This window comes from Condylura cristata, unplaced genomic scaffold (assembly GCF_000260355.1).
Source record: "Condylura cristata isolate star-nosed mole 26May11 unplaced genomic scaffold, ConCri1.0 scaffold00007, whole genome shotgun sequence".
Taxonomy (NCBI): Eukaryota; Metazoa; Chordata; class Mammalia; order Eulipotyphla; family Talpidae; genus Condylura; species Condylura cristata.
In genome coordinates, this window is record NW_004567108.1 from 33,230,064 (window position 1) to 33,249,702 (window position 19,639).

The following is a 19,639-nucleotide window of genomic DNA, read 5'->3' on the forward strand; positions in this document are numbered from 1 at the left end:
TGTTAAGGATTCCTTCCTATCCCAGTATTATGACAATAGTCTTTAGTTAAATATGCTATTAAAACCTTGCTTGTTTACCATTCATATTTTAAGAAGCACTGAAGGAGATGGAATTACGAGAAACCCGAAATCTGTAATACAGCAAAACAAAAAAAAAAAAAAAAAAAAAAAAGAAGACAGAAGTAGAAGAGCCCACCTTAGTACAATGGCATGGAGCTAAATACATTAGTGTTTCAAACTTACAGGGGTTGACCAGCAGTATCTAAATGCTTAGTGGTTAAGAATCTGCATTGAACAAGTAGATGTGGTCTTCAAGTGAGATTTTAGGAGAGTAACTGACTAATGGAAGGTGAGGAAATCAAGATAATAGACAATGAAAGAAATGAGGTGATAGGAAGATACCACCTCCTTTTTCTTCTAGGAATCACCCAAAGGCAACAACAACAAAGAATAAAAACAGAAATCCCACCTTCAATGAACTCAAGAAAACAGCAACTTCAAGTTATAAAGCAGGTAAAAAGGTTTCAAATATTAATCAATAGAGATTAAGGTGAGGTGGGTATGCAAGAAGGTAGAGAGAGTTTCCCCAAATCTGCAGATTATGAAAGTCTACGAAAGACACATTTAGACTAGCAGTCTAATCCACACAAACACTCAGTCGTTACAGTGTCCCTGAGCTACAAGTGGAAGCATTCCTAAATTCAGTTTGGTTCCAAGAAGCAGTGGAGACAAGGTGACAGTTGTAGGAATAGGACTGTTCCAAAAGATATTAAAAATTCAACAGATTTTCAAGGGCCCAAATTTTCAAGGACTTTTATCTGAAATGCATGATGAGCTTTATTAAATGATTTCTTGGCACCTACTGATATGTTTTTTTTTTTTTTCTTTTTGTTGATGTGTTTAATTACCTTGAATGATTTCCAGATGTTGAACATCCTGTGTCCCTGGAATAAATCCCATTTGGTCATGGTGTATGACCATGCATCCTTTTGATGCATGGTTGGATTCAGTTTATTAAGATTTTCATTGAGGATTTTTAGCCTCAGGTTCATCTGGGAGACTAGCCTGTAGTTTGTGTGTTGTCTCTGGTTTTGGTATTGGTGTGATGTTGGTCTCATGGAATGTATTTGGAAGTATTCCTTACTTTCTCGAGAATTTGAGCAGGTCATTTTTGAAAGAGTTTGTTCAATGTACTTTTGCTTAGGAAACTATCTGGCAAAAGGCTTTTGTTTTATAGAAGAATATTCATTACTGTCTCAGAAGAGATAGACACTTTTCCAAAGAAGAAATGTAAATGGCCAACAGGCATATGAAAAAATATTCATCATCATTTATTATCAGGGAAATGCATATCAAAACCACAGTAAGCTACCACCTCACATCTGTAAGAATGGCCCATATTTAAAAAAAAAAAAAACAGAAACAACAAACACTGACAAGGATATGGTGAAAAAGGAACCCTATTACACTGCTGGTGGGAACTAAACTGATCCAGCCACTACAGAAAGCTGTGTGGAAATTTCTCAAAAGATTAAAAACGGATCTACCATAAGACCCAGCAATTACACTCCTAGGAGTGTAATAGAATGCAAAAGAAATCCGTATTCCTAATGTTTACTGCAGCATTATTTGCAATAGCCAAGACTGGAAACAACCTAAATGCCCTAAAACAGAACACTGGATCAAGACGATGAGGTATGTATACACAGTGGAATATTACTCAGCAATTAAAAAGATAAACTCATGCCATTTGTAGCAACATAGTTGGAGCTAGAAAGGATTATGCTAAGTGAAATAAGTCAGAAGGAAAAAGATAACTATCAGATGATTTCACTTAAATATAGAATATAGTGAAACCAAACAAAGGGTCAGAAAAAAAAAAACTTGCAAGTTAACCATAGATCTGAGGAATCTAGGAGAGAAGACAGGGTCAAGTAAAAACAGGGTAGGGAAGAGTTAAGGGACTACAGTGATGGACTATGGGTCCTATGGTGGCAGGAGAACTATGGGGACTATACCTGAGGGAGAAACCAGAAACTTTCCAAAATTTAACCATGATGTAGTGAAAAAAGTACTTTATCTAAAAATAAACGTTAAGAAACAAACTTTAACAGAAAGAGGGAAGAGTTTATTTAGTGATATCACAATTTCCTACCTCCAATGACTAGGAGATATTAAAGGCTAAACAAACACATCTAAGATTCTTTAGGTTCACAAGCAGCATAGTCCCTTTTCCAAAGAAATTGTGGATACGTAGCTGGTCCAGGAAAAACTCACTTTTTAAAAGTAGGGTATTCAAATAAATATGGCAAAGATTTTATATGAGGGTAAAAGAAAATATGATGTAAAACAAATGCCAAATGCAGGAAAAACTATCAGCTGATGGGCCCTCCCTGGTGGTGCAGTGCGTTAAAGCACAGCACTAAGAAGCTTTAGTCACTTCCACATGAGTTCGATCCCCGCCTGCCCCGAAGGAGATCCACTTGGTGAGGCAGACCTCTCCTGACCCGCCCGCTGTTCCCCTCAGCAGTGTACTTCGTCGATCTGCCTGTTCTGCTCCCCACTCTGTCTCTGGCGAATCCATTCACCCTCCGCATCTCTGGCCTGTACCCAAGTTCTATATGAATCAATAAATAAATCTTAAAAGAAAACTACCAGCTGAAACAGACAGAAAACTTTAAATGATGCAATTGCTTCTTTGAAGAAAGAAAACAAAGCAGGGATATGAGCTCAGGGAAGAGGTTGGGAAAACAATGGAAAAGACAAAATGAAACAGTTAATTGGTAGATCTTAGGAAAGAAATGGAAAGTTAATAGCATTACAGAATAAGATGAAAGCTGAAGGCATATAAAGGAAAACAGATACTGTGGGGGAAATTGTGAGACAGAAAATAAGATCTAAAATTAAGTAAAAGAAAATGCAAAAAAATAAAAAGGAAAGAAAGACTCAAGATAAAATAACAGACACCAAAGATAGGCAAAGATCTACATATTCATAACTGGAGTCCCCAAAAGAGAAAGCAGTGATACAAATGGAAGAGAACAAGTATTTAAAAATATAATTCACAGAAATATTACAGAACATTTGAATCTATACACTGAAAAGAACACTATATCCCTGACAAAAATGGTATAGAAAGTTCATATTGAGAAACAATCTAGTAAAATTATTTAGCCGCAAAGGTAAAGAATCCTCTCTAAATTCATTTCGTCTCTTGCTCCTACCCCAAGCCACAAAACAGTAAAATCATGGCAAGTAAAAGGGCAAAAAGTAATCAGGGTGGTTTTCACTTTTCCCTATCAGTGCTCACACTAGAAAGTAGAAGAGCAATTCCTTCAGAATCCTCAAGGAAATGAAATGCACTATAAGCCAGGAATTTTACAGCCAACCAGTCTATTACTGAATATAAAGTTCAAAGTAAAATATTAAGGGAATGCAGTCAAGTAAAATCATGTGAGAGGAGATAAACATGTTAGTTATATTATTTCTCATAGAAATTAGTGGGTGCTTGTAAAGAAGTAAATGAAGTATATGAAGTTTAGCGTAATAAATAATCAACAGGGAAAAAAAACTAACTTCCCAAATATCAGAAATAGAAATACAAAGTATCTATTGAGGATGATGTTAAGACAATGTCAATACAACTTTCAAATAGAAAACGCAATTTTACCTTTTTCTGGTCCTGCCACACATATCTCGGGTCTCCATAAAAAACAATAGCTACAGTAAAGTGGGTTTTTTTAAGTTATAAAATAACAAGTCCACTATTTTTTTTAAATGACAAAACTCATGTCTGTGTTATAAACAAATGTAAATAAACTCTTCTTTGAAAAGAGACAATTGTTAGATTAGATTAGTATAAGCCAGTTATTGAACATGAAAAATTTACAATGAAAGGGACAGGTTAGAAGAATCCTGAAGAAAATCAATTGAAGATGGAAGTATCAGTATGAACTTAGGGATTATTTAAAAAAAAAAATATATATATATATATATATATACACACACAGAGAGAGATAGAGAAATGGTTATAGCTATATACATAGGCAAATGTCTTTATAAATACACATTTATACACATACATATTTCCCAGCTTTGTCTATATTCCCAAATTTTGCTTTCTAAGTATCATCCATCCACTGCTATAATCAAGGAAGGATCCTTGCAGAAGTGGCTAGCTTGAGAATTGGTATAAAAAGAAAAGCACACAATGAAAATACCAAGAATGCAAGAACTGAGATTTGTCATGAGGACAAGATTGAGGACATCTTTCATAATAAAAAGTTTGTATTCTTTAGGACTATCAAATATATGAGAGATTAGAAAAGACCAAAGGATCATACCAGACTGACAAAGACCAGTAAGATTCAACAACTAATGAAATGCATGTTCCTGACAGGGAACAAACAGCATTGCTGGAATGGCTGGTCAAATGTGAACGGGATGTGCAGGCTGCGTGATGGTGTGACATCAATGTCTGAGGCTGCAGAGTAGAAATACAGGAGTGTCCTTGTTTTAGGGGCCACACATTGAAGTACTGAAGGATAATGTGGTATTATGCTAGAAAAATATTTGTAAAGAGTGCCAGAAAAAAGCACATGTAAAGAGAGGTAATAGATAAAGGCAGGAAAAATGATAACAACTGGGAAATCTGGGCAAAGGAATTATAATTTTTTGCAACTTTTCTGCAGGTTTAAAAGATGTAAGGGAGAAACTAATGAATCATAAACCAGGAAAATAAATCACTCCAATAGCTGGTACTTAAAAAAATAGAGATAAATCATAGTCTAGTTTGAAGATTATGAAATCTAGCAAGAAATGTGACAAAAGCTCAAATAAACAAACAAAAGAATGTTATTTTAAAGACCAAAAGAAATCAAAAGAATGAGATGCTGTTTCAATCACCATTGTATAAATAAATTTTAAGCCCTGTATGAGAGGAACAATGTTCTAGGAAAACACAGTGTATCAGAAATGGTATACAATAAAATAGATCATTATCACATAAGAATTAGGAAGTTACATGAGTTAAACTTTTCCCGAAGTACCAGGTTTAGATGGTTTCCCTGTTGAGTTTCCCAAAATTTGGATACAGGCCATTTCAATGTTATTTTTAACATCTTAGAACACATAAAAAGGAGAAGTTCCTAATTTGTTTTTCTTTTTTTAATGAAATGTGTATGACACTGATACCTAAATCAGAAAAAAAAAATCTGCAAAGTAGTATCATCTTTGATTGCAGAAATCCTAAACAAAGTATTAGCTATTAAATTCAACACATTAAAATCATGATCAAATGGTGGCTTATTTCAGATATGTGAGGATGGTTCATGAAATACTAACATGAGTAATATTACTTATAGGTATAGGGAGAACAATTTATTATTTTCATGAAACTGGAAAGGCATTTAGTAAAAACTCAACATCCACAGGAATAAGACTTTAATATACGAGTGTCTGCTTTTTTCCTCTCTTAAATATAGTGAATTAACAAAATGGGTCTTTTTCTGGATGACTTGTGAAAATTATTTTTGTTAGAATTCTTTACATCTTGCCTGACATATATATTGAAGATATTTTTATCAGGACCTTTTATTTTAATGTTATTCAAATATGTCAAGCTTTACTTTTATAGTTTTTTTCCATTCTGAAATTATATTTTTAAAATCTATTGATTTTTTTCTTTACGCATTTAACATTTGCTGTTCAAAACTTTAATTTATCGGGAACTTAATTTGGAGGAAGAATGAGGAAGTGCCAATTTTGTTCTTCATAGTTGACGTGTCCTAACCTCCATTATTGAACTTTGGTTCCAATGATTTAAAATGGCAGCTTTCTCCTATACAAAGTTTTGTGGCAGACTTGCATTTATTTCTACACTTACTATGCTGTTCGATTGATTCGTCATTAAAAAGAAAGCATTCAAGTTATTTTAATTTCTCCATCTTTATATATTTTTTTTCTTTCTCCATCTTTATATTTTAATATTTAATAGGTGGTCCAACTAATTTTTATAACATATTAAAATTTTTTTATGGAAGATACTTCTGAAATTATGATAGAATTCAAAGAAACTTTTACTACTACTTTATGAAAAAGTATAAGAATAATAAAAAATAGAATAAACATTTACTGGCCTGTTACTATGTGCCAAAAGCTTTTCTTGGGAATACAAATGAAAGCTGTATGCTGTCTTTATAGTTTCATCTTCTTTTTATACCTTTCACACACACTCACATGTATATCTATCTGTATTGTTTAAGTTACATACCTGTCTGATTTCTTTAGTAGCCAGAGTAACTGAGAACTAGACTGCTTGATTAATGCCGCTCTCACAGGAAATGTTACAGGTTGATTTAGTTCACTACATATATTTTCCATCTCTTTCACCATTGTCCAACTGTAACCTGCAGTAAAGGATATTGAAATTATGTAATTGGAATCCTTAAGTCAATCAAATAAAAAAACTAAATTAAATACGAACTAGTAAATGTAAAAATAAGTCATAAAAATTTTCCTTTGGATTTAGAGGGAATTAATATACCACTTAATGCAAGATGTTTTTGGAGTGGAAAATGTAGATTAAAACTTAAATCTAAAATTATGCCACAAGTGACCAAGGGCACATTTAACAAAAATTAAGACATTAAAAAGGTTCACTGACCTTTCAAGCGTAATAAAAGCACATTTTGACAATGTTTATTTTATGTCCAAGATAAAACCTCAGCATCAGTTCCTATACCTATTATTTTCCCCTTGTAAACATATGTGTGCATACTTATAATAGTTTAATTTATAAATTAGGTAGAGTAAAATTAACAATAACTAGTACTAACATAACTACAGTAACATACTGTAATATAAGCAATATGAATACTGTTTCTCTCAGAATATCTTATTGCACATTATTTCTAGACTTTAGTTGACTATGGGCATCTGAAACTCTAGAAAAAAAATCAAAAATGAGGGGAGGGGGATGTATTTTTTAGTATATTTTAATTTGACTAATAAATACATTTAAAAAGTGAGTAGCGGCCCTCCCTGGTGGCGCAGTAGGTTAAAGCATAGCACTAAGAAGCTAAAGCCACTTCAGCATGAGTTCGATCCCCACCACAGAGGTGACCCACATGGCATGACAGACCTCTCCTGACCCACCCGACCTCTCCTGACCCGCCCGACCTCTCCTGACCTGCCTGCTGCTCTCCTCCAGTGTTCTTCGTCAGTTGGCCTGTTCTGCTCCCCACTCTCTCACCGCCCCTGCACCTCTGGCCTGTACCCCAGTTCTGTATGCACAAATAAATCTTTAAAAAAAAAAAGTGAGTACCTTCATTGACTTTCTCTGGATGCCATCCTGTTGTCCAACCCAGGGAAAATGTCACATCTGGAAAGAAGGACTTCACAGTGTCTAGAAAAGGCTTTGCATCCACTACTCTGCTATTGCCATTTGGACCAGGAAGAATATCAGCATTAATCCACACAGGACGCTTCATATGCCTCCTCACATTTTCCAAGAGCATCATGGATGGTTCAACAGCTGCCAGACTGAAAACATAATTACTATCAATGAGACAGTTTCCTAAAGTAAAACTTTTTTTATACTAGTGGTTTTAATATTCTTAAATTCATTAACTAAAAAACAATAGAGACGAGGGTCTTCCCTGGTGACACAAGAAGTTAAAGCACAGCACTATGGAGCTATCACAGTCACTGAAGCATGATTTTGATCCCCGGCCAGGAGGTGACCCACATGGAGCAGCAGACCTCTCCTGACCAGCCTGCTGCTCCCCTCAGCAGTGTACTTCGTGGATCTACCTGTTCTGCTCCCTGCCCTGTCTCTGGTGAATCCTCTCACCCCCCTTCCCTCCCTCATATCTCTGGCCTGTACCCCAGTTCTATATGTATAAATAAATCTTAAAACAATAATGACTAAATTGAATCAAATCAAGTCGCACACAGAACAGGAGGGGGGAAAACTGATAAAGGACATAATCTCAAAATGTAGACTTGTATTTATTTTTCATGAAGATGCTTTGAAGTTCTACCAAAATATGAGTAATGACAGAAGTTTCAAAATTCTGTTTTATTAGGATCACTCAATATATAAACAACTTAAGGAGGACCTCCCTGGTAGCCTCGGGGTTAAGTCTCAATGCTATCACTACTACTGGCCAGAGAGCCCTCCCCTGCCAGGGAGCTAACATGGTGTAGCAAACCTCTCCTGTCTCACCCCACTGCTCCCCTTAGCAATGTATTTCAGAAAATCTGCCTTTTCTGCTCCCCACTCTGTCTCTGGTGAATCCTCTCTTCTCCCTCACCCCAATACCTCTGGTCTATACCCCAGTTCTAAGTAAAAAAACAAACAAACAAAAAAAAAAACACACAAACTTAACACACAAATATGTACTCATCAGAGAATGTGTACACAAGATTTGGAAATAATAACCTAATTTAGATATTATAAAAATATGTGAAGTGTACCCACATACCTTGTCTCTAATATTAGTTCAAGACCTTGGAAAATAAAGTTTTTTCTCTTTCATCTATTTTTGTATGAGTTTGGATGCATAAATACATTGCTAAAATTGTAACATTTTCTTAAAGCATTTATAAATTTCATCTTTTTCTTTATTAGAAACTAGAGACAACTATATTTTAGTTGCTGAAATAAAAAAGTAGCTTCATTCTTTTTTACTTACCTATATCTGTCCTGACACCTACAGATTTTAAAACAATCAGGTTTTAATCAGCCTACATAATTTTTAATTTTTAAAAATGTACACACAAATTTTATTGGAAAAGTAAGACTACTTATAATTCTGAATCTCTTCTGAACCTTTAAAGCTTATGTTCATTTATAAGAAAATTGACAATATTTATATAAGTCAGAAGGGAGCTTCTTAGACTTTCTCAATTTAGTTAACTGAGATAAGGTTGTTTAACAATGATTCTCCAATAATGAGTCTCAGACAGTATATTCTCCCCAAAATTGAAATTTCATCAGTACATGTTAAGTGTCTACTATAGGAAACTGCAGTTGAACAGAATGAAATACAAAACAGAACATAATAAAGCAAGAATTGAATACACATATTTTAATGTTTAATTGTCACTAATATAAACTACAATAATATTACTTTCCTATACCATAAAAAAAAAACCCTATTTTAAGAAAATCATCAAACCTTAAACTAAGGAAAATAAAGCATTTTGTTGTACTTTTTCTTTTCTGAAACTTGATAACATAATCATGATTCTTCTGGAAAAGTCAATGTAGAGAAAAATCTGTTTGGTGGAAAAAAAAAAAACCCACACAACAGAGGGTGAACTTAGCCCAACAGCAAAATACAACATATATTATTAAAGAATAATATATCATGTTCCTATTCTGGAAAACTAAATACTATAAATATTACAAAATGACACATCATTCCCAAAGAACCTGTAAATTCCATGTAATTCAGATAGAATTTTTAAATCACCATGTATTACCTAGTTAAATAACAATATATATATAATAAAGGCACAAAACAAGAACTAGTAAAATTTGACTAATAGGTCATTCAGCAACTTATACAAAGTGATGCAGAGTCCTATGAAAATATGCACGCCCAAGATGGGCTGGCAGCTTGCCTAACAATTATGTAATTGTAAACAGTCACTTATCCACTCTGCCTTTGTTCCCTCAGCTGGAAAATGAGGATAATAGCAATAACCTACCTCTTGGGATTGCTATAAGAAATAAATGAAATAACACTTTCAATGCTCATAGAATAGCATCTGACACACACTAAGTGTTTATATAACTGTTAGTTAAATTCGTTCCCCTTCAAATATGTTATGACCAAAAGGCCCGCAAAATGTTTTTTTTTAGTGACTCGGCCCTTTTGTGGTAGCTGCTAGCATTTGGGAATGAATAAGATGATCTGACTGGTGAGGAGCCACAGAATACATCACCGGGAATAATTCAACAGTTAATAATAGTAAACATGGAAAACTGACACATGAAAAGGCAGAAGCAGCTAAAAACTTTGAGTCCCCACATATTAAAGAACCCTGAACTGGCTCTAGAACACCTGTAATCTGGACCTACGTTCAGCTGTCTTCAAGCTTTTCTGTTCTCCTTGAGTAAATTACTTCAACAGCTCTGGACTAAGTTTCTTTGTCAAAAAAGTGGAGTTGGGCTATTCAGCACCTTAAAAGGTTTAAAATTTTAACTTGTTCATTCACAACTAGTATAACTAGGTTTACAGACTTACAATCATCTTAACCCTATGAGCAAGATTTCCAAACCTTTATTAATCTTGAAATAATTCCATTTAAAGATACTGTTCACTTTCCTACCTGCCTATGGCCATGCAGGTGTCTCTCTTTTTCTTTCTCCTTTTCCTGATAAACCTGTCCTTTTAAAATGTCAAAAAAATAATAATAATTGAAAAATAAAAATGAGGTAAGTTTACTACAAGTATCTCAAATCTTCTTCACAGTTGTCTTCATGGGGTTTGTCCTGGTATTAGCTAGAATTTTTATATTGTCAAAAAAACACAAAAGTAAAATTTCCCATGGCAGCCTTAGGGAAGGAAATGATACTTAACCTTGCTTTTCATTCTCAATGCTTCCAATGTATTGTTTTCATTTTTAAGGCACATTTATGTTACTGACGAATTCTTAGTAATTCCCTGTACACAAATGTAGTAACATAAATGAAGTCGGCTATGCATGAACTACCCAGCTACTGCCAACTATCTCTCCCCAGATTACTTTTGAATAAGAGGTGTATTTTAAATTTACTATTTTTATTATCATAACAGTTACTTATGATTAGTCCCTTTATAAAAATTAACTTAATTTTAGCCTCAAAGGTTTCCCAAGAAACAATCTTAGCAAACTACTTGGTGGGTCTTAGATCCATTTTGAGACATATTAGCTTGGATTTTCATCTTCAGTTTAGAAAAAGTATAAAGTTAGTTATACACATATTATATAAAGCTATTAACTGTTTTTCCCATGTTATTCCACAACAACTAAAAGATTGAACATGTCACACAAAATACCTCTTGAAATCCAGCTTGATGCCTTTATTGCTCTTCACAACTTCAGTCAGCCATTCCTGTAAAGTATTATCGCTATTTGTTTCAGGAGGATGAGCCATGATAGGTTGGCCATGTTCTGACTCATCACTAGGAAGAAGGACATCGGCCTCTATCATATGAGCAGTACCTGCCCAAACAAAATAAGTTGAAGCTAATGTAACAAGGAGATGCCATATCTGGTATCTTTTATAGGAAGATAAAAGAAGGAAAGAAAACTAACATTTTTTTGCACAGCAACAAAATGCAAAGCACAGTGCCAGGCCTTTAAATGTTGTCCTTACATTTTACAGATGAGCAGATAGGTGGTAGGAATTAAGTGCCTTTCCTTGGTCACACGGCTCTCAAACTGTTCTCATGTTAACTAATTTCTTCCCAGTACAGAGCAAAGTGAGTATACAAAGAAACTGCTGAAGTATGAATTTGTTAAGCAGAGAATTTGTTATAGTAAGAATTTGTCAAAATTTCTAAAAATAAAAATAGCACGCTTATCTTTTCACTCTTCAAATTAGAAACTATAGATATATATTACTTAAGCTTGCAACCCTATGTTACAGATTTGGTACTTCAAGTGACAGCTTAGCTACTGTTTAAAAGCACACATCCTGGGAATGGGTAATGAGCTTCCACAGTCACTTAGTGGGAATGTGTTTAGCAAGCTGTGGCAGGCTGACTCTAAAAATAGCTGACAGCAATTCCTCTCATACACATATACTTCTTTTCTCATGTTTTCTCTTCCCCTTGAGTCTGAGCTGGCCTTGTGACTTGCTATGACCAACAGAAGGTAGTAGAAGTAAAACTGTCAGTTCCAGGCATAAGCCCTAGCAGCTTCTGCTTTCATCCTCTTGAAAGCCTGCAACCCTATAAAGAAGTTCATGGAGAGAGAGAAGTCATGTGAAGAAGAACTAAGACTTCCTGCCTGACTGACAGTATCAAGGTCGCTGACATGCGAGGACATTTTAGAATTTCTAGGCCTGTGCCCAACTTACCACACAGAAGGGAAGAACCACAGCTGACCCACAAAATGAAGGGAAAAAGTCAAATGTTATTTTAAGTCACTGTGTTTTGGGGGTAATATAACACAGCAACAAAAAAACAGAAAGAAATAGTTCCCTGGAAGTGGATCACTGTCTTAACAATAAAATGAAACACATGAAGCTGATTTTGGGTGTGAAGGATTCTAGAAAGACAGAGTGCACACTAATGGAAGTTGGAAAACAGTAAGGAATTTCTAACTGGAGGTGTGAGAACAGACAACACTGTGGTGAAACTTTTGGCAACACTGCCACTTACAGCAACTGGTAGAAGACAGAAGGGTACCTGATGGATTTGGGATTAGGCTAAGGAGGTTTCCAGGCAGAATGTTGAAAGTGCCAACTGGTTTCTTTCAGTTGACTTATATGATAAACTATGGCAACAGTTTACTGGGTAAAATAATTAACTCTTCATAGTTTAAGCAGCACAGAGAGGAAATATTTCCACCTCAAAACTTATCCTGAGTTAAAAAATAAAACCCACCCTTCTTCAGTTGGTAAAAAAGATTCTCAAAATAAGACACAGCCCCCAGGCTAAAAGTCAATTCCAGGACACCACCAGTTAACTCAGGGTCAAGATAAACTCAAGGTGGAATTGCTAAAAAGACAAAATGATCTTGCCTGATGTGCCTACACTATTAGACAAAAGAACGTCTAGAACTGTAAGAATATTGTACCACAGTACTGTCCCTAGTAGATCTAAGTAAAGAAAAACCCGTCTCAAAGAGAGTGGGGATGAGGCTTTTGATTCAAGAAACACTTTCTAATTTGATATTTAGAGTCTACTACATTTTTAATAGAAATGTAGCTTAAAGAAACAGATACGTTCAAAATGAAAAGAGGTATGTGGACTCTGAAATTTCTACAAGCAGGAAACAGGCTAAAAAGCTACTCAGCTGCAAAGATGGATCATTTTTCATAAACACATAAAGAGATGATCATCATTAATCTTTAGGGAAATGAAAATTTAAACCACAGTGAGATATGAATCCATATGGTGGTAAAGGACTGTAATAAAAAAGAGTAACAAGTACTGGCAAACACATGGAGAAACTGAAAGCCTTGTTCACTCTGCTCCTAGGAATATAAAACTATACAGGTGCTCTAGACAAGCTTGGCAATTCCTCAAGAAGTACTCATCTAGAAAATGGAGGGTTATACGTACATAATTATAGTCTGAATCCATAAACCAAAAGACACAGATATTCTGCCCAAGGAATTAATTATAAGTCAGTATACAATATAATCCATTCAATAACTGTTTACTGAGTCTTGCTTTAGAAACCATGAAAGACACAAAAATGTGTTGACAGATGATACTGATCTTTAAAATTTTACTCAAATGCAATATATAAACAACTGTAGTAATATGACAGTTTCAATTAAGATCTAGAGAAGAGAGAAATAATGAAAATGTGTTCATTTTGTAAACAATGAGATTACTTATAAAAATGTTTGTCAGTCAGGCCCTCCCTGGTGGCGCAGCGGGTTAAAGCACTGCACTGAGAAGCTAAAGCCACTTCTGCATGAGTTCGACCCCCGCCTGCCCCCGGAGGTGACCACATGGCGTGGCAGACCTCTTCTGACCCGCCCGCTGCTCCCCTCAGCAGTGTACTTCGTCGATCTGCCTGTTCTGCTGCCCACTCTGTCCCTGGTGAAGCCTCTCACCACCCCTGAGCCTCTGGCCTGTACCCCAGTTCTGTATGCACAAATAAATAAATTAAAAAAAAAAAATGTTTGTCAGTCTAGAATTTATACTTGAATCATCTAATTCTTTAATACCCAAATAAAAGAAAGAAATTCACCTCTTTCTGCTACTATGCCCAAATAAAAGAAATTCATCTCTTACTCAATGTAAACACAAATAACTGTATTGACTTACTTTTCAGTGCCTCATTCATTTGTGCTTTGTGGTTAGCTGCATGATACCAGGTGATCTGGGCTCCATCTTCTGTTGTAATCTGCTTATTCCTCAGAAAATATTCCAAAATATTTTCACTCCAAGATCCTAAAATAACAGCATTTGCATTGAAAAGAACAGATTATTTTTTTAATGGGGTAAGTTTTATTGATGGAGAATAATAAAGTAAACTGGGAAAACATTCAAAATTTAGAACAAATATTATATACAGATATAATAAACATGCTACTGTGTAAGTAGTAGCTTTTCCCCCACATCCTTGGCAATATTTGTTGTTACCAGTTTTTTTAATATATACCATTCTTACTAGTGTAAAGTGGTATCTCACTGTGGCTTTAACTTGCATTTTCCTGATTAAGAGGGATATTGAACACTTTTTCATATGCCTGTTAGCCATTCGCATTTCCTCTTTGGAGAAGTGTCTTTTAAGCTTTTCTGCCCTTTTTTTTTTTTAAAGATTTATTTATTTATGCATATAGAACTGGGGTATAAGACAGAGATGCAGGGGCAGTGAGAGGATTCACCAGAGACAGAGTGAGGAGCAGAACAGGCCAACTGTCTGAAGTACACTGCTGAAGGGAGCAGCGGGCGGGTCAGGAGAGGCTGCTGTGCCATGTGGGTCAGCTCCTCAGGGCAGATCAAACTCATGCTGAAGTGGCTTTAGCTTCTTAGTGCTGTGCTTTAACCCATTGTGCCACCAGGGAGGGCCTCTGCCCACTTTTTAACTGGATTATTTATTTTGTTTTGTTGAGTCCTATATGTCTTTGTTATCCATCCCTTAATTTGGGCATTTTTAAAGGCACATTAGTTATTGGCTACAAAAGATATAGCCAATAATGAGAAATTATGAAATTTTAGTATATCCTCATGATAAAATATGTACTGATGTAACTGTTAAAAATGAAATTTATGAGAGATACCAAAAGACTCACAGAGATGGTAATCATACATGTTACCAGAGAAAAGAATAAATGTTAGTGGTGCACACTGAATGTGTACATGGCACCTCTCAACAAAACACACTACATTCAAATTTTTTATAAGGACAACTAGTATTAATAATAAAATACCAAGACTCCAGAATCTAAAAACATTTTAAGTAAAAATTTCTTCTTGCCCTGTTAATGGTGAAACTACTAACATATACTTAGTCACAAATGTATGTATCTTTAGCATTTACCCTACCTGTAATCTAGGGTAGTCCTACTATTTTAAGAAGGCTACAACTGAAACTAGGACAAATAGAAAGGTAAAATTCATTGCGACTTTAAAATTAAGATTTTGGGGAGCAGTTTTAGGCTTGTAGAAAAAAATGAGTGAAAAGCACTGAGTTCCATTTATTTATATAAAAGATACTGTAATTTTCAGTAGAATTATCTGGCTTAACACACCTCTGATTTTAAAGTCAAACACAGTAATACCAGCTTTCAAAAGTTATGCCATAAAGCTGAAATAAAGCCTGGCTACTTTGCTCAAAATGCCCAGTCTCTCTTTCAACTTCCCAATGAGGAAAAGGGTTGGCCAAAACGACTCCCTGTTGATCTGTTCAAATTATGGATTACATAAATGTCACATTCCTTTCATTTCATCCAAGGGGCACAAAAAGCACTATTTCTCCCCTTTGATCCCTCCTTTTCGCATCATATGGGAAGTCTTAGCTTATGTACTAAGATAACAAAGGGAATCAAAAGTTATACAGGGGTCCTCCCTGGTGATTCAACGGATTAAAGCGCAGCACCATGAAGCTTGCCACAGCCACTTCAACCCAAGTTGGATTGCCTGCTAGGGAGATGACCCACCTGTCCTGACCCGCCCGCTGCTCCCCTCAGCAGTGTACTTTGTCTGTCTGCCTGTCCTGCTCCCCATCTGTCTCTGGTGAAACCTCTCACCGCTCTTGCCCCTCTGGCCTGTACCCCAATTCTGACGTTGGAAAAGAGGAAATAAAACTGATGTTTTCTCAGATGATATGTGTATACAGAAAATCTGAAACATTTGACACAAAAATTCTTGGGATTGGTAAGTGATTAGCAAAGCTGTGGGATACAAAAGTTAATCACTTTCTTATATATCAGCAATGAGCAAGTGGAATTTGAAATGAAAAACACTATACCATTTACATTAGCACACCCCCAAAATGAAATGCTTAGGTACAAATCTAACAAAATAAATGCAAGATCTATATGAGGAAAATACAAACCTGAATGTTAGGGGAGGTACTATGCTCCCGCCCACCGCTTACAAGCAGTCACCTTGAACTGCAGGTCCCAGTGTGCCACTAGAAGAGGGGCAGAGCTGAGCAGCCAGGTGAAGCTATAGAGCATGGAAGCAAGTGGACTCAAAATGGAAAAGGGGTTGTTTTCTCTACAACAAGGTCTTGCATGTAGGGTCTTGGAGGAGATGTATGGAAGAGAGACGAGTAGATATACTTGGAAGAGACAGGATATACTTGTGTGAGAGACACATAGGGAAACTGCCCTTGGTGGAGATAGTGCAGACATTATCTTGATTTGTGCTTTGATTTTGCTCTTTTTGTCTCAGACTTGCCTGGGCCCATTCACCTCTTTCTGTGTTTCTCACCTAGAAGGTGCTTTCAATTGGTGGCAATGTTTCAAGCCTCAGAAACCCTGCTCAGGCTGGTCCTTTTTAGCTGGATCATTTGCCCACAGGTAGTGGGTAATTTGGTGTGTTTTACTAGAAAGATATTAGTAATATCCTCTCCTTTCTTCTTTCCCCTGTCTATATACTCTAAGTATAATAAAGATCTAGGACACTAAGAGTCTGCCTTTGTTGTTACGGGGCAGATGGCTGGACCCTGCTTTAGAGCCTGCACAGCCTGTCTGTTTAGGGTTCCTGGGTGTCACTTAGGCAGCGCTAACATGATAATTGAAAATAAAGAACCAAATTAATGTAGAGACAAATAAAAGTAGAGACAAATAAATGTAGAGAACAAATAAATGTAGAAAAACTCAGTATTATCAAAATGTTAGTTCTTCCCAAATTGACCTACAGACTCAAATAATCCCAATCAAAATTCTTACCAAATTATTTTATATATTTTATATCAACCAACTATCTTAAAATCTAAATGGCAAAAACCTAGAATAGCAGGCACAATAATGAAGAACAAATGGAAGACACAATCCAACACCAAGACTTACTACAAAGCTAGTAATGAACAGAGTATAGGATTGCTGAAAGGACAAATAGATCAATGAAACAGAAGAAAGACTCAGAAGTAAACCCCTAGAAATAGAATCAATTGATATTTGGCAAAGAAATGAAGCAATACAAAGGGGTAAAGATAGCATATGGAAGAAATGGTTCTGGAACAACTTAACATTCACATAAAAAAATTAATGAATCTAGAGACAGACCTTACAACTTTCACAAAAAGTAACTCAAAATAGATCATAGACCTAAATGTTAATATAAATGTAAGTGCAAAACTATAAAATGCCTGAAAACAGATAACTGCATCAAGAAAATGTGATATATTTACACAATGGAATACTATTCAGCAATCAAAAAAAATAAACTCATGCCATTCGCAGCAAAATGCACGGAGCTAGAAGGATTACGCTCAATGAAACAAGCCAGAAGGAAAAAGAAAAATGTTTTCGTTTATAGGATGATTACAGGGGAACCAAATAAGGGATCAGGAAAATAATAATAAATAAACAAAATTAACAGGCAACTATTAATCAGAGACATTCTGCGGGGTAGGGGGATTAATACAGGCAAGGGAAGAGCAAAAGCACTACTCTGATGACTCACGGTGAATTGGTGGTATGAATTTCATAGGGACTACAGCTGAGAGAAGAAAGCAAGTATTATACAAAAACGAGCAATGACTTATTAAAAAAGAAAACCCCAGAATTTAGGAAAGAAAACTAGCTATCTTTGGATATAGATAGAACTTTTTAGATGCAACACAAAATGTACCATCCATGAAAGAAATAATGAACAAGCTGAACTTCATTACATGGAAAACTTCTCTGCTAAAAACAACATCAAGAAAATGAAAAGACAAGTCATAGATCCAAAGAAAACAGCTGCAAAATACACACCTGATAAAGGGCTGCAGTTCAAATACAAAGACTCTTAAAGCTCAACAATGAGAAAACAGTCTAATTGAAAAATGGGCCAAATAGCTGGACATCTCACCAAAAGTAATATACAGGTGGCAAATAAGCATTGAAAAGCATGGGGAAACGCAAGTTAAAACACCAGTGAAGTACCACTTCACAGTTATTTGAGTGACCAAAATCTGTACTTCTGGTAATAACAAATGCTGGGGAGTATTCTCAATTCATGAAGGTGGGACTGCTAAATGATAACCACTTTCAGATACATCTGACAATTTCCTATTAACTTATACATACTCTTACACAATCCAGAAGCATGCTCTCTGTTATTTAACCAAAGGAATTAAAAACACGTCCATACAAATATCTTCACACAGATGGTTATAGCAGCTTTATTCATAATTGCCAAAACTTGGAAGCAACGAAAGTATCGGTCTTCAGCAGGTGACTGGATAAACTGTGATACCACCAAAGGGATATTATTCAACACTAAAAAGAAATAAGCCATGAAGTCATGAAACATGTATATTACCAAGTGAAAGACGCCAATCTGAAAAGACTACACGCTATATAATTTCAATTAGATGACATTTGTAAAAGGCAAAACTATATATAACAGAGTTAGCCTGGGGTGGGAACAGACACACAATTTTGAATTTTTATGCTAAACCATTCTGATGCCACAGTAATGGATATGTCATTATATATTTGTCCAACTCTAGAATGTACAAAACCAAGAGTGAACCCTGAGGTAAACTATGTATGATATGTCAATGTATGTCATCATTCTAATGAGTGCATCATTTTGGTGGGGGATTCTGAAAACAAGGGGAAACTGAGTGAGGGTATGGGGAATATGAAGATTCTCTGTGTCTTTCACTCAATTTCCCTATGAACCTAAAATAGCTCTTAAAAACTAAGTAATCTGGGCTCGGGGCGGGGGAAGATCATAATAATGAACAATGATATACCAGAGACATTTTACGGAGGTGGAGTGGGGAATGGGATCAAATGTGGGGTGGATTATGATGACGGCACACAGGTGAACTGGTAATGGGAAGCCCACGGGGATTACAACTGAGATGGAAAGAGGCGATGTAAAAATAAACTTAAATTAAAAAAAAAAAGTACAATATTCTTGACTTTTTTGGCCACCCCAAGGTTTTAGGCCAGTAAATAATGGGTGCGCGGTGAGAACAGCTTACTCGACCACCCAAAAAACCAAGAGGCGCTGCCAGAGTCTCTCGAAGCGGCCCCCAAGTATCCGCCCCACCATGGAAAGTAGCCGACTGCGACCCAAGCGTGGGGAGCTAGGTAGGCTAGAGACCCAACGCCTCAGAACCAGGACTTACCAGGGTCCCCAGCGGCTGCTGTCATGGTGACGGACGCCCGCAGTCCACGCAGGCGCTAAACCACGGGACCCGCCTCTGACCGTTCACAGGAGGCGTGAAAAACCGACTCCGCAAACCGCAGACTCGGGACACAGAAGATGCCAACAGGGACCGCCCGGGA

The 19,639-nt window shown here is 36.0% G+C and overlaps 1 protein-coding gene across 3 annotated transcripts in view; it reads right to left on the reverse strand.

Annotated features, from left to right (window-relative positions):
• Positions 1–19,639, reverse strand: part of FAM151B (family with sequence similarity 151, member B) — a 21,690-nt gene extending 2,051 nt beyond the window's left edge. Inside the window, exons 1-6 of one of the 3 annotated variants that reach the window (XM_012721788.1) lie at positions 19,480–19,639; positions 18,425–18,616; positions 14,004–14,129; positions 11,052–11,217; positions 7,325–7,542; positions 6,272–6,407 (exon numbers count right to left, since the gene is read on the reverse strand). In XM_012721788.1, the coding sequence (XP_012577242.1) occupies positions 6,272–6,407; positions 7,325–7,542; positions 11,052–11,217; positions 14,004–14,022 (539 nt within the window). In that variant the 5' untranslated portion in view covers positions 14,023–14,129; positions 18,425–18,616; positions 19,480–19,639. Of the gene's footprint in view, positions 1–6,271; positions 6,408–7,324; positions 7,543–11,051; positions 11,218–14,003; positions 14,130–18,424; positions 18,617–19,479 lie in introns of those variants that run through there. The other 2 variants (XM_004678433.2, XM_012721789.1) reach the window with 2 other exon arrangements.